General features: G+C 35.5%; 2 protein-coding genes across 2 annotated transcripts; both read right to left on the reverse strand.

Moving 5' to 3' along the window:
* Positions 1 to 10,669: 10,669 nt before the first annotated feature.
* On the reverse strand, positions 10,670 to 12,800 carry LOC112637049 (zinc finger BED domain-containing protein 1-like). Its single transcript, XM_025407141.1, has 2 exons — positions 11,110 to 12,800; positions 10,670 to 10,733 (listed from the first exon to the last, which is right to left on the reverse strand). The coding sequence occupies exons 1-2, from the start codon at positions 12,798 to 12,800 to the stop codon at positions 10,670 to 10,672; spliced, it is 1,755 nt and encodes a 584-aa protein (XP_025262926.1).
* A 112-nt stretch (positions 12,801 to 12,912) lies between these two features.
* LOC112637415 lies at positions 12,913 to 13,853 on the reverse strand. The gene is made up of 3 exons (XM_025407142.1): positions 13,669 to 13,853; positions 13,088 to 13,332; positions 12,913 to 12,939 (listed from the first exon to the last, which is right to left on the reverse strand). Exons 1-3 carry the CDS (start codon positions 13,697 to 13,699, stop codon positions 12,913 to 12,915), a joined length of 303 nt encoding a protein of 100 aa, XP_025262927.1. The 5' UTR covers positions 13,700 to 13,853.
* Positions 13,854 to 14,966: the final 1,113 nt, after the last annotated feature.

Raw genomic sequence — 14,966 nt, forward strand, 5'->3', positions numbered from 1 at the left:
TCTTACAAGGAGAGGTCGCGACCTTGGGGTCACCGAATTAAATAAAATTTTAACTGCGTGTAGTACTCGACCAAAGAAGTTTTTGAGGAAAGTGAGAGGAACGCTCAGCCGTTTAAAAAAAAACCAAGTGAAAAATAGGCCGTATCTTGTATACCGGTAAGTTTAGACTGATTGTCAAGTAAGCGGCGTAGCTCGGGCGGTAAAGCCCGATACTATTATGCTGCTGGTCACAGATTCGATCCCGACCTTTGGTAGTTTCTTTTTTTTTCATTTTTTTTCACGCGAAATGTACAATATTTTTTTTTAATGAAAAAAATTAAATAAATAATTTAATTTTTTTGTTTTTATTTTATTTTTATTTTAGGAAAGGCAATTATTTACGATATGTTAATTTATATGAAATTTTATAAAACGTCACAATTCTATATATTCTACTCGATACTAACAAAAAAAAATATATAAAATTATTATGCCACTTATTAATTAATTATAATTTAATACGAAAAATATTCGGTACATAATTTTTAATCTCATTGTCAACTTCGCTACTGCTCCAACCGTTACTTGTATACCTGTTTTCATCAAGTAACGGTTTTTAGTCCCTTTCTGCCTTTTCTATTGTGTTATGTATGTATTTTTCTTACATTAAGATTTATTGAATTGTTCGTGAAAGAAGATAAACATTAATTTAATTATATATCGGCTAAATAATATCGACTGGATTCAGTAAGGCATCTTCCATGTTTTCTCTTAATGCTATAATATTTTTCAGACAAAGTTTAAAATTTGGTCTGGCATCCGCTGTACTCCAGCAACGCATCATCAATTGGTGCAACGTTGGCGGACAGTTAAGAGTCATCGGCAACCTGCCTCCAGTACGTACATAATTTATCACTTCTTCATCAGTCTTGACAATATAAGGTTGCTCACCCAACGATGTAATTTCCCACATTAATACCCCAAATGACCAAACATCGCTTCGAGAAGTAAATATTCCGATCGTCAAAGATTCCGATGCCATCCATCGAATAGGAAACTGATCTTCTCCTTTCTAAAACATGATTTAAACTGAAACCTAATTTTTTGATTCAAGTTATTCATTTTTAGAATGTGTGCAAACTCAAAAACGTTCATGTATCTCTTGCTTTATATAAATAAAATTATTTATATTCTATATTACTTAAAAAAATAATGCATGATATTATTATGATAAAAAATGGAAAGTAATTTCAAAAGAATTCATTTTTTAATCATTAATTTTTTTTAAAATTTACCACGCGATAATAATCATCCTTGTAGATATCTCTAGCCAGTCCAAAATCTCCAATTTTGATGACACGATTCTCGCGATTTCTCGAAGATATTAAACAATTGCGACACGCTAGATCTCTATGTACAAAACGCAACTCTTCCAAGTAGCAACAACCTCGCGCAACATCTTCGCACATGGAGAGCAAATCCTGCAAACGCAGAGCAGGCGAATCTGACGCTTGCAAATTTCGACAATCTTTCAAATATTTTAACAGATCAGTTTCCATCAATTCCAACACTAGTAATGGAGAATCTTCTTCTAAACAAACGGCCAACAATCTTAATATATGTTTGTGTCGAAAATGATTCATAAGCTCGGCTTCCTTTAAAAATTTCTTTTTGTGGGAAGAAGCGTCCTTCCGAATCATTTTTATTGCAACGGATATCTCTGTGCTCGATCTTTCTAAGTTCTTCACATTTCCTTGAAACACCTGCGAAATATTTCACACAAATTTACATGCGTACTTCATTAGGAAATGTATATAGTTTAATGTCAAGTAATATTATATTTTACTTTATATTAAATAATTAAACAACGAAAAATGTATAATAAAGTACATGTTTGTCGTCTCATCTAAATTTTACATTACTTATAATCTATTATAAAAATTCATGTAATTTATAACTTTATTAGAAAATACATCTCTGTTTTGTTGATCCAGAAATTAATTTGAAACATGGCTTAAAAAAATTAATTTTTACCTTTCCAAATGCGCCGCTACCAAGAAGTTTTGTAAATGTAATTTGTTTAAGTGCGACTTCAGTTATCGCACATTCATCCGGATTATAATGTAACATAAGACTGTAAATCATATTGAATTGAGTGTTTCGGCAAGGTACTTCATGTAAAATCGCCAATTCTGTATCATTCATTGTTGAAGACAAAAATTGTTCATTATGACCTCTGCGTTGACGATGCACTGTTATAAAATTCGACTTAATTATGTAATAATATGTATTATAAAATTTACGGTGTATTTAATAAATTTATTCGTTTAGTTATATAAGTAAATTATTATTTTCAGGTTTTAGATATTATATCAGATATATATGTATAATCTACAATTCAGGTCAATATCTAAGTGAAATATACAATACTTACAACGATAAAAGCAGTAGACGCAAATTATAGTAACTATAACGATAAAACTTAACATCAATGGTAGATAATATTTATAATATTTTGTTTCAGTTATTCCAGGAGTATTCAAACTATCATCTATATTACCCAAAAATATAATTTTATTATTTTCGTGTGTGCGTTTTATTTAAAAATTTATTTCTACTAATAACGTTATTATAAATGAATTAATAATAAATTAATAATAAATTAATAAATTAATTTTTTAAATTTTGTAAGTCTGTTCAAATATAAAAAAATAAACATATAATATATATAATACACATATATATATAATATATATAATATTATAACATCCATATACCACAAAATATTATAGCTACTTTGCAACAATGTTGCAATATTACAAATTGCAATGCCACATTGCGGAAACATTGTAAAAATATAAATCAACAAAATATGAATTAGACATTAGCAATATGATATTTATATTTTAGAAACATTTTAAGAAAACTATAACACTCTTTAACTTTTTCGCATCTTCGGCTTTCCGAAAAAAGATACGTTTGATATGAAACAATTTTATGGGTTCTTGAATGTTTTGATTGTAAATTTACTATTAAAATTTAAATTCATAATGACAAATTCAAAATGTTTGCCATAAAAAGCTGAAATATCGATATATTTATAATATTTGAGATTGGATTTTATTTTATTAGATATATATTACGTTTTTTCTGAAAATGCACATACACACTTGACTCACGGTATTGTTATACTTTTTTAAAGATATATTTTTAATACATTTTTTAAATTATACTAAAAGAATATATAGGTAATTTTATCTAACATTATAATTTTTTATTTTCATTTTTCGATGCATTTTTATCTATATTTCATATACAAGTATATGTAACTGTATTTTTTAAATTTTTCAAATAAAATTATAACTAGTTATAAATGTATAATTAATTCCAATTAATGTTTATATATTTGAGTAGATGTTATAGGAGAGTTCTAACCCAGGACCTCTCAGGGGGGGTGAGGCGCGAGGGGAACCGCGGTGCGGGGGGGTGACGTCACGCGCGGGGAAGGAGGAACCGCGGCGCGCGGTGGGTGACGTCACCCGCGGGGAAGGGGGATCCGCGGCGCTAGCGATGGAAGAGGGGGTCCGCGAGGTGAAGGGGGATCCACGGCGCGAGCGATGGACGAGGGAGTCCGCGCGGTGAAGGGGGATCCGCGGCGCGAGCGATGGACGAGGGGATCCGCGCGGTGAAGGGAGATCCGCGGCGCGACCGATGGACGAGGGGGACCGCGAGGTGAAGGGGGATCCGCGGCGCAAGCGATGGGCGAGGGGGTCCGCGCAGTGAAGGGGGATCCGCGGCGCGACCGATGGGCGAGGGAGTCCGCGCGGTGAAGGGGGATCAGCGGAAAGAAAACGGCGTGTGAGAAGGACAGCGCAACGTATGGGAAAAGGACAGTGCAAAGTGTGTGTGAAGAGGACAGTGCTACGAGTGCGACAAGGATGGCGTTAACGTGGGACAAGGACGACGTATAGGTGGGAGAAGGACGACGCAAAGGTAAGTGAACAACGAGTATATTCTAAGCGAAAGAGAGAGAGAGAACGATAATATCGAGAATAACAACGCGTGCGAGAGAGAACAATAGCGCAAAAACAACGCGAGTGAGAGAGAACGCATGAAAGAGAGAACGATAGCGCCAATACGACGTGTACAAGAGAGAGAACGATAATATCGCGAGACTTACAATTAGTGCGCGCGAAAGAGAGAACGATAGCGCGAAGACTTATAACTAGCGCGTGCGAGAGAGAACGATAATATCGCGAGACTTACAACTAACGAGTATGATAAAGATAACAATATTTAAAACTAGCGCGAAAGAGACGCAAGAGAGACGCAAGGATGGGAACGCATGGAGAGGCGCATAAATAATTAGATTGTTTTTTAATCAAAATATAAAGTATAAATTTTATTAAAAATGTGTATTTACAATTGAGTGTGTGTGTGTGTATGTGTATGTGCTTAAATTATGATTAATATAATAAAATAAAATAAAATAATAATAATAATAATATAATATAATAATAAAATATAAAATATAATTAAGGGTGCGGGGGTGGTGGAGGGGCCAGGAGAGCCAGGTGAGGGGGCCGCTCCTGGAAGGCTAAGGGGTCGCTCCAGGAAGTTTAAGGGGTGATGCGCCAGGCTGAGGAGGCGTTGCGCCAGGCTAAGGGGAGACCGCTTCTGTAACAGAAAAGATACATATTTTATTAGATTTTAATAATTTATTTTAGGATACTTTATGATATAATATAAATTGAAAGATACTTACAATGTTATTCATTTATTTAATGTGTGCAAATGGGGCACATGTCACACGGCAGTATTAGAAGTAGAGATTTCCTGCACTCTTTGCATGACATATTATCTATGTTGCAATAAGCTGTGATTCTATGTAGCCGAACAGATGTAGCTTCCAGAAACATTTCCGATAGACTCAGAAAGCAATCGGCGCAATATCTCGATCCATTTTCCATGTAAAAATAGGAAATGCAACATATCTTTATTGCCTCGCTCAATGTTAATATTTCGGGTAAGTCTAAATGTCGCTGTTTCTGTTGTACTAGTTCATCACCATCATCACTATTGTCACTATCGTAAGCACTGTCTGTCAAGGGTTCTATTTCAATATCACCCATCCTCATCTGCTAGATTGCCAATGTCCATATGGTTATCATCATCATCAATATCCATTTGATTATCTTCATCATCAATGATAATAATTTCTTCAATGTTCTCATCGACGATAATAACATCCATATCTTCATCGTCGATGATGATTACGTCTTCTTCGGCCATTGCACTAACGTAACACACAAGACTAACGAAACGCAAAGAACAACGAAATAATATTCTAATGTCACAGACTCCTCTTCATTATATATCTTTTTAATATCTCGCGTCTCATTCCAATTAGAGCATCGCGTCTCATCTACCTCAGCATTTCTCTACATCTTTGGCGGAGCGTGTTGAGAAAAATTATCGATTATTCTTATTCGTATGGAAGGAAAGAAATAAAATTCATAGATGGAATAAAAATAATTATTTATTGCACGCATCGTAAAGAATATCATTTACAGCACATGTTAATAATTCGCAATCGATCAATGATTCGCTGTCAAAGACATCACTCTCACGTATCGTTTTTACAGCATCACATACAGTAGTAATATTATTACGTTGTAATACAGTTTCAAATTGTTTAAATTTTTCATTTACGAGATACGCATTTACGAGATTCTCGCATAACCAATTGTGCATATGATCGATACAATTTTCAAAATTAAATAAATGTAATAATGTTTCTGGTTTCATGTACAAAGAATTTTCGCATAATGCAAGTTTTACAATTTTCGATTGATACATTTCAATCGTTAAATCTCCAATTCTTAATGGGGGAGCAGTCGATTGTAGAAATTGTTCAACGTCTGCTTGCTTCCGCAAATTCCAAAGGGTTGAAAAGGGTAACACTATTTGATTGCCTCGATTATCGCCGAGAATCAGCTCCACGTACGATACAGTTCCAACGCTTATTCCAATGTCCAAATACTTGTACGACGTCGGGGTTAGAGCGTACCTTCTTCCAAGTATGCGAGCTGCACGACGAGGCTGAATACTATAAAATATAAATAATTATACAACAATATTAAAAATCAATAAGTAAAAAATTTTTTAAACGATTTAAACTTACGTGTCGCATTTCTGCTTCTTACACAGCTGAGTTTCACCGTTTCGAATCGGAACGTAGAAATTCATATTTCTTCAGCGGTGAACCTTTCACACGCGCGATTGATGCAATACTGCAATCGTATTAGAATCAATATCAATGCAAATAGTATCCCAAATTGCGATGTAGAGGGGATTATTGCTGACGCAACATTTTAATTTCCTCCAAAATTTTGTCGCGCCGATGTACGGCTGCGATGACATCATCATCTTCGGAACAAAGATTTAGCTGAAATTGCTAAAATCGAGCATCGATGTACGGCTGCTCCTGATACAATCACGTCAAAATTTTCAAATGTACGTGACAAAACGGGAAATTTTCAAGGTTAAGATCTGCATCGAAACTAAGATTTAGCTGAATTTGCAAAAATCGAGCGCCGATGTACGGCTGCGCCTGATGCAATCACGTTAAAATTTTCAAATGTACGTGACAAATAGTGAAAAAATAACCGCCAAAGTTAAAATGTGTATCATCCCTAGACAAAGATTTAGCTGAATTTGCTAAAATCGAGCGCCGATGTACGGCTGCGCCTGATGCAATCACGTTAAAATTTTCAAATGTACGTGACAAATAGTGAAAAAATAACCGCCAAAGTTAAAATGTGTATCATCCCTAGACAAAGATTTAGCTGAATTTGCTAAAATCGAGCGCCGATGTACAGTTGCCCCTGATGCAATCACGTTAGATTTTTCAAATGTACGTGACAAAACGTGAAATTATCAAGGCCAAATTGCACACGGTACTACGGGGAATTTTTTGTAAGATGAAATCGTTCTAGAATGTTCGATGATAAAACAATGCATGAGACGGTATATAAATCATGATAGAGAGACGCACCCCACCAGTAGCTAAAGTGCATCAGACCTATCATTAGAAACGCTAAATTTTGCAAGTGTGCATTAGCAATATGGAGGAGCAAATTTTGCGAGAACAATCCGCTTTGCTTGATTAGTTGGAAAACTACATTGTGTGGGAGCAACGATGCGACGAGTACATCGAGTCGCTGGAAGAGCAAAGTCGAATCAAACGGCCGCGATTATCAATCGGATATCGACAATCACTGATTGCTCAGATCGCGCGCCTCAAAGGTTTGAAAAATTCGGTACGTGGACGTTTCGTACACGCGGGTGCCGGATGGTCAAAATGCACTTGTGTGGCGCGAAATTGATACGGCGTTCGAGAGTCGCGTATCGATTGGTGCGGTGATAAACTATAATCACATCGAACCGCGCCAATTTCTCGATGACGCTAAAGACATTGTGTTGGAACATGTGCAGGACGCTCTAAAAAAACACAATTGTGTAAAAGTGAACACTATATTCAACGGCGAATTTGTGTCGGGTGATAAACACGCGAATAAAAGTGTGAATACGAGAAACTATGAACTCTTTCGCACATCTGATTTATGCGAGTGGTATGAACAGCGCGTTATCGAGTCCACCTTAGCGTCTCTGGAAGAGTTTCAGGAACGCAATAGCGGGTGGGCATTGTCGCGAATACTGAACTCTACTATCCCTCGGGAATCGTAATTTCCGCGTCGTCTTTGCCAAAATAAAATTTATTATTCGAGGAATTCACGGTCGGTATCGTGTGATAAGTTTCAAAATCCGTTAGACCGAGTTCGTATTCATCATCGCTCAAATCTACAGTGGGAAAGAAGTTTGCCGCGAGAATGCTATTCTTCCCAGTCAACGTGAATGTCATAGACATGTTCGACGAAACTGTTTAACAAATACTGAGTTAAATAGCGCGATATCCGTCTTTAAATTCGCACGCATCGACCGTTCGAAGAAACTGCAAGCACAATTGTCCGCAGATGCTCTGAGCGTAAGTTTGAACAGGTGTGTGATTGTACTGTATCTTCGTTACGTTTCGTCCGAAATATCGCACCAATTCGATCGGTGATCGAAGATTGCCGAAACTGTCGAAATATATAACGCGATTCCCCCTCTTTGCTACCCAATGAGTACCCGGTCCTTCGACGCTATCTAAATTTACGATGCCGTTCTCGTTTTGACAAATACCACCGATCGGTAAAGAGTTGCGCATGAAAACGCGTCTAAAATATGGAAGGCGCGTACGTTTCGCCAGTTGTAGCAATTGTACGTTGGTAGTTGCGCCCTGCGGTATTTTTAACGTTTCTTTGACGTTTTTTTTGTCGACTTCTCGTCCGTGTTTGTAAGGAGCGAGATATAATCCGCGACCTTCCATGGCGCGATTGTGACGTAGCATCTCTTGCGTCTGACTTTTCCGTCGTTCACCGCCTTCGCTACACCCGCCGCTCCGCCGATCAGGGATCCGAACGCACTCAGCATTGGTAAAATCGGCAATATGCCGCCGCTTTTCGCTACCGGAAGTATTCGTTTATTCGCTGTTTTCTTCTTCGTCTTCGTCTTCGTCCTCTTCAGGCCCATACCGAGATTCGTCTTGGCTTTTATCGCCGCCCAGACAGCTGTGGTGGCGGTTCTCTTACCGAGAGTCGAATCTCTCGCACCGATGCGATTTCGCGCTTTCTCGGCGAGTATCCTATCCGCCGCGTGTCTCTCGGTAAGATCGTTGCTCCGAGAGTACGCTATATCGTGTTCGCGACACGCCGCGTCCAATAAATTTATACCTCGATCGCCTCTGACTAATCGCTTCTGCAACCGCGTGCCTGGACCGCAAAACTGATAGCCGGGAATATGGAATTCGATCGGAAGCGCGTTTATCGCACGATTTAAGAGACCGCTGCCTCTTACGATTCTCGCTGACATACGTCGCAATCTTTTATCAACGGAGGCAGACCGTCGATGTACGTTCGCTGCCACGGCTGGTTGTAATGTCGCATGCACGAACGATATTGTCGAACGCGGAGATGCGCAGACATGGTACGATGCTATCGATTACTATACGCACGATCGTTTGCAGTCCCTCGAATTGTGGTAAAACCAACGTTCTAATAACTCTACTGGAAAGTCCACACGGTGTACGCTTTGAGAACGTGTATGTGTACTCGAAATCGCTGCAACACCCGAAATATCGATATCTGGAGAATTTATTGACGCCGATTGACGAAATCGGCTACTTTACGTTCTTGAATAACAGTGACGTCATTCCACCGAGCGAGGCACGTCCTCGATTTTTGTCTTCGATGACGTGGCGTACGACAAGCAAGATACGATAAGAGAGTACTTCTCAATGGGTCGTCACTCGAACGTCGACTGCTTCTATTTTTGTCAGACGTACGCGAGAATACCAAAACATCTTATACGCAACAACGCAAACCTGCTGATCTTGTTTAAACAGGACGGTACACATTTGAAACACGTGTACAACGATCACGTGAATACCGATATGTCGTACGAGGATTTCAGTGAATTATGCCGTACTTGTTGGCAGCAAAAGTACGGATTCCTAGTGATTGATAAGGACAGCGCACTTACACGAGCGATACAGAAAAGGATTTAACGTGTTCGCGATACCGCGAAACGATTTAGGGATAGGCGATTCCGTTCAAAAATATCGATGCATAAGAATCAATTTTTAAAAAGCATCGATACCTGAAAATCGATTATTTTCAAAAAGAATCGAAGAATCGACGAAAAAAGAAATCAATAACAGAAACTAGAGTTCTATATATAAATAGAGAAGCGACAACAGTGATCGATACGGCCGGTATTCGTAGTCCGATCTTATATTTAAGATCGTCTTAAGATCTCATTCAACCAATGAAATGGCCGTATAGCGCAATTTCATTGGCTGGGTGAGATCTTAAGACGATCTTAAATATAAGATCGGACTATGGCCGGTATTCATAGTCAGCTCTTATATTTAAGATCGTCTTAAGTACGGACTTATATTCGCTCTCTTCGTCATACACAATCTGTGTGTGACGAAGAGAACGAATATAAGTCCATACTTAAGACGATCTTAAATATAAGAACCGACTATGAATACGGGCCTATGAATACCGGCCTATGAATACCGGCCATAGATAGAGTTCTAGATATAAATAGAGAAGCAACAACGGAAGGATTTAGTTTGATTGGCTGAATCTGAATCACGTGACCAAGACGCCATGTTAGTTTCCCGCAGATTCAGACAGCCAATCAAACCAAACCTTTTCGTTGTCGCTCTCTATGGCCCGTATTCAGAACGCGCTTTTAAAAATGTTAGCGCACTTTTTTGTCATTTTATCCTTTCACGTATAATAAACAATTAAGATAGAATGACAAAAAAACGCGTTAACATTTTTAAAAGCGTGTTCTAAATATGGACCTTTATCTATAACTCTACAGAAACAATTGAATGTAAAATAAAAATGTTTATTGAAAATAAATATATATTAAAGTTGAAGAATTTGATTTTATTGAATCATATGAGAAATATATATATATATATATATATATATATATATAAATATACATTGTGTAACTTTTGAAAACTGTGTAGTGTATGTATACATGTATGTGTAAAAAAAAATCTTATGTTTTATGTACGCTTCAAATTATTTTTATTTACTTTAGGGCACCTGATTTCCATTTCTATTGAGAATCTGAAAAATAAATAAAAGATTACAAGTTAAATTATGATTATGAAACCATAATCCACCATAAACCAAGTGCAGCAATATATCATTCTCACAGTTCACGGCAAGCTGATGATACCCATGCCATAATAAATCATAAAATTATACAACAGTTAGATCATGCAAGTACCAAATGTATACATGTAACATTTTGTTAATGTGAAAAGTGTAGATTTATTAATGTGTTAATAGAATGTTAGCAAAAATAATAATAATTACATAAATATTATTAAAAACCAATAGTAAATAAAATTTGAAATCATTTAAACAAACAGAATAGTGAGTCAAAGCTGACTAAAACATACACCAATCTTCTTGACAAATTGAACTTAAAAATACTAACATATTCAGGTGCCTGCTAGTTAATCTGTTCCGATTATCACGCTTAATCAATCCTGCTTTTGAGAATAAGCGTTCGCAGGGAACGGATGTTCCAATTACTGACAAATGTCTTAAAGCTAGTTTGCTAAGTGAAGGAAAAGTTGTTTCCACACTCTTCCAGTACATAAAAATGTCGTCCTTCCTCGGGATCCTTTCTAGTTGTAGGTACTGCTCAAGTTCTAGATTCTTTGATGCATTAGAAATATATTTTTGTTCCAGTTCTAACGTGTCATGGAAATCCCATATACTCTCCAATTTTTCTGTTTGAGATTCAAGTAGATGTTCAGGAGTTTTTGACTTAAAATCTTTAAGCTTAGCGTTGATTCGGCTTATAGCAGGATAAACAGCTAATACATCTTTGAAATGGACTTTTTTAAATCGAGGATCTAATATAGTTGCCATTGATAATAGCGGAACATGCTCAAAGTTTTTAAATCTTTGTGATATAGCAGCCTGAATCTTTATTTTACAATTTTTCCCAATTTCTGTTTGAAGATTGACGTCATCTATTTTTTTTCTCATACAGTGAATGATGGGAATAATTATGCTGCAGGTAGGATACGAGTCTCCACTTATCTCTTTTATAACATCTCTTATAGGCTTCATTAATGGGAATATATCATTAAGAATTTTTATCTGTTCTCTATTTAAGACGTCAATAGGATTTGCACATTCAGACATGGCTGCATAAATATATGGTTCCAATTCCATATACCTTTCAATCGCGTCAACTTTTGTTGTCCATCGAGTGGGAACGTCTTGTATAAGGCTAAGTGCAGTTCCTTCACTCTTTCTTGCTTTTAATTGCAACTCTCTAAGCTTATCTGATGCTGGAATACTTCTTCTGATAAGTGTCACTATGGATTTTATTTGCTCAATGATACTAGTTAATTCTGGAAACTTAGTTAGTGCGTCGGGAAGAAGGTGAGCTACAACATGAGCAATACAAACAATATGTTTATCTTTTCCAACTATTTCAGTGCAAGCTTTTTTAATAGCTGCCTCGCCATCCGATATTATAGCTGTAAGTTTTTCCGTTGTGATATTAAATTCTTCGAATAATTGTTGCAACGATTGTTTAAGGTACTCAGCTGTATGATGCTCATGAAGTGGAAAGCATCCAAGACATCCACTTTTCATTTTAGAAGACTTTTGTAGGTAATGAATTGTTACTCCTAAATAGCTTTTATTAGAAGAGTCAGTCCAGTTGTCACAGGTTAAACAATAATGATCTGCATCTTGAAGTTCTTTAACAAAAGCTTGTTTCATGACATCGTGTCGAGATTCAAGTCTTTTAGTCATTGTTTTGGTCGAAGGAGGCTTGTAAAGAGGTGCCAAAATCTTAAGTAGTGTTAAAAACCCTTCATGTTCTACAGTAGAAATAGGAAGTAAATCTTTGCATATCATAAATAAAATTGCATTCGTAATTTTATCTGATATAGAACCTCCTTCTTTGAAAGAATCTACACGTTTGAATGCTTCTTTTATTCCATAATTATCAGATGAATCACCGCATTGTTTCTTTGGTGGGTTTAATTGAGTTGACTCGGTATTGTTGACTTCTTGAAATGATCTTTTTACTGCTGCTTTCTTGATTTTGCTATTACATGAATTTGTACTTTTTGGAGAAGCATGTTCGTAGTGTTTCCACATGCTTTATATTCTTTTTTGCAATATAGACATTTAAATAAATCTTTATTTTTAATTTTTTCAACATGATTCCATATTGGACTTGGTTGAATTTTAGATTTTAACTTCTGCGAACTTAAACTGCAACTAGCTTGAGAATCATCTATTAAATAAGCAATAATAACTTCATTAAAAATTATCAATAGTTTAGAAGTGCTCCAAAGACATTATATATATAAATCTGAAGAATTTTTATTATTTATTTATTATACATAATAATTACTTGAGATAAGTGCAGTATACATACCAACGCTAGAAATATCCATTTTTTCATTATCACTGGAATCAATATTTTGTTGTGCAGGCTTACTAGCATTTTCAATACGTTTTGACTGTATTTCTATAAGATCTTCAGCACATTCTTCCTCTGTATCAGTATCAGGAATGTTGACTTGAATATAATCTACATTATCCAATGATCGATACATCTTTACAATTACCTCACTCTCATCGGTATAATGACTTTGGCAATACTGCAAAGCATATTCATCATTTCCTATAATCAAACAATTTTAATTAAAATAAGTTAATTTACAGTAACAGAAATATAATTTATAATATTCATTTATACATACTTTTAAATTTCAAACATTCTGAAATTTTTAAATCCAAAATATTAATTGGCTCATGACTGTTTATTTGGAAATATATTGTAAATCTTCTCGCATCCTCTTGTGCTACATTTTTTCAAATAAATATTTTTATAATGTAACTATTTATTATTGTACGTTGTAAATTTCAACTATTAAATTTATGTTTATTTTAAGGAAGTACATTAAAAAATAAGCAAATAAATTGATTTTGTGTTTAACACTTTGAATTACGAACTTACGATCAGTCTCTTCCATGTATTGGTCATCCATAATTACACAAAGTTTGTAATTAAAAATGACAGTATATCAGGCAGTATATATTGCAGTTTATTAAAGAAGCAAGTTCATCGAGTAGCATGAATCCATCAAAAAGCAGAATTATTCACTATGTAGAAAGAGACTGTTATTAAATCAGCCACATGCATCGGCCTCAATATCTATAATATAACAAAGCATAAAAACATAATTAATTAATTTAAAAAATTAAATATTTTTGTGTATTACGGAAAGTGAATGACATTTTATTTTTGCATGCATATATTATTAAAATAATATCAAATTCTAGAATAAGTAGTAAGAAATAAAAATAAAATACTCATTTAAAAAAAAATATTAAAGCTTGGTGTGAAACTTACGTTACAGTATTGTCTCTTCCAAAAAAGGCAATGCTTTCTTTATATAAACTTGTATTATATATATTTTTTCTAAAATCTGGTGTTCGAAGGTCCGTTACTATCTATAACACATACAAATACAATAAGTAATTAGCAAAGAGCAATTGCAATTTATAATGTATGGAATACTTAATAACAGAATAATTAAAATTTAACATAATAATGTAACATTGAATAAATAAGGCAAAAAAATATAAATATGTAAAAGTGATAAATATAGGACTATCATATGTGATAGCAAAGCTGCATAAATATTTATAAAAATACACATTTATTGTTAGCATGTAATGCACTATAAAGTATTTGTGAAACGCAGTTAACTAAATCTGCAATATTAAAATTCAAACATTTGAAAGATTATAAAAAAATTCGAATATATGTAGTATGGCCAAAAGAAAAAACAAATTAAAAATAATTAAAAAAATTATAATAGGATAAAAAAAACACCGACTTACATTACGATATATTGTTGCTTCTTCTCAAAAAACCGTGCTTGTGTGCTATAAGTCAATGCTTTTGTCCGAGGCAATGGCCAAAGCCGAGAACAATCGATGGTCCACAATCCGTGCGAGAAAAGAAGCACTAGGGAGGGCAGATACGCGAGAACGCGAATACTAATCCGACACAAAAAGGTACCTTTTTGAAAAAGGTAGCTTAGAAATGCTTATTGCTAATTTACGCACTAATAGCGGGAGACCACTACACGTGAACACGTCTAACGTCACTATACGTGAACACGTCTAACCTAACGTCTATACATTCCAAGACAGCCGATGTAGACCGGGCATAAGGCCGGCGTTCCATTGGGCGGAAATCCACAACGGAACAAAACGCGCGGAACCAGTGCGACCAATCACAGCTAT

This window comes from Camponotus floridanus, unplaced genomic scaffold (genome assembly GCF_003227725.1).
Source record: "Camponotus floridanus strain SB8 unplaced genomic scaffold, Cflo_v7.5 scaffold162, whole genome shotgun sequence".
Classification (NCBI taxonomy): Eukaryota; Metazoa; Arthropoda; class Insecta; order Hymenoptera; family Formicidae; genus Camponotus; species Camponotus floridanus.

Coding starts and splice junctions, on each gene's coding strand:
- LOC112637049 (XM_025407141.1), bottom strand. CDS start 12,800: ATGTGGAAACACTACGAACATGCTTCTCCAAAAAGTACAAATTCATGT. Junction 10,734..11,109: donor ACTAGCAGGCACCTGAATAT/GTTAGTATTTTT, acceptor TTTATTTTTCAG/ATTCTCAATAGAAATGGAAA.
- LOC112637415 (XM_025407142.1), bottom strand. CDS start 13,699: ATGGATGACCAATACATGGAAGAGACTGATC. Junction 13,333..13,668: donor ATACATGGAAGAGACTGATC/GTAAGTTCGTAA, acceptor GTTTGATTATAG/GAAATGATGAATATGCTTTG. Junction 12,940..13,087: donor AAAAAATGGATATTTCTAGC/GTTGGTATGTAT, acceptor CTTATTTAATAG/ATGATTCTCAAGCTAGTTGC.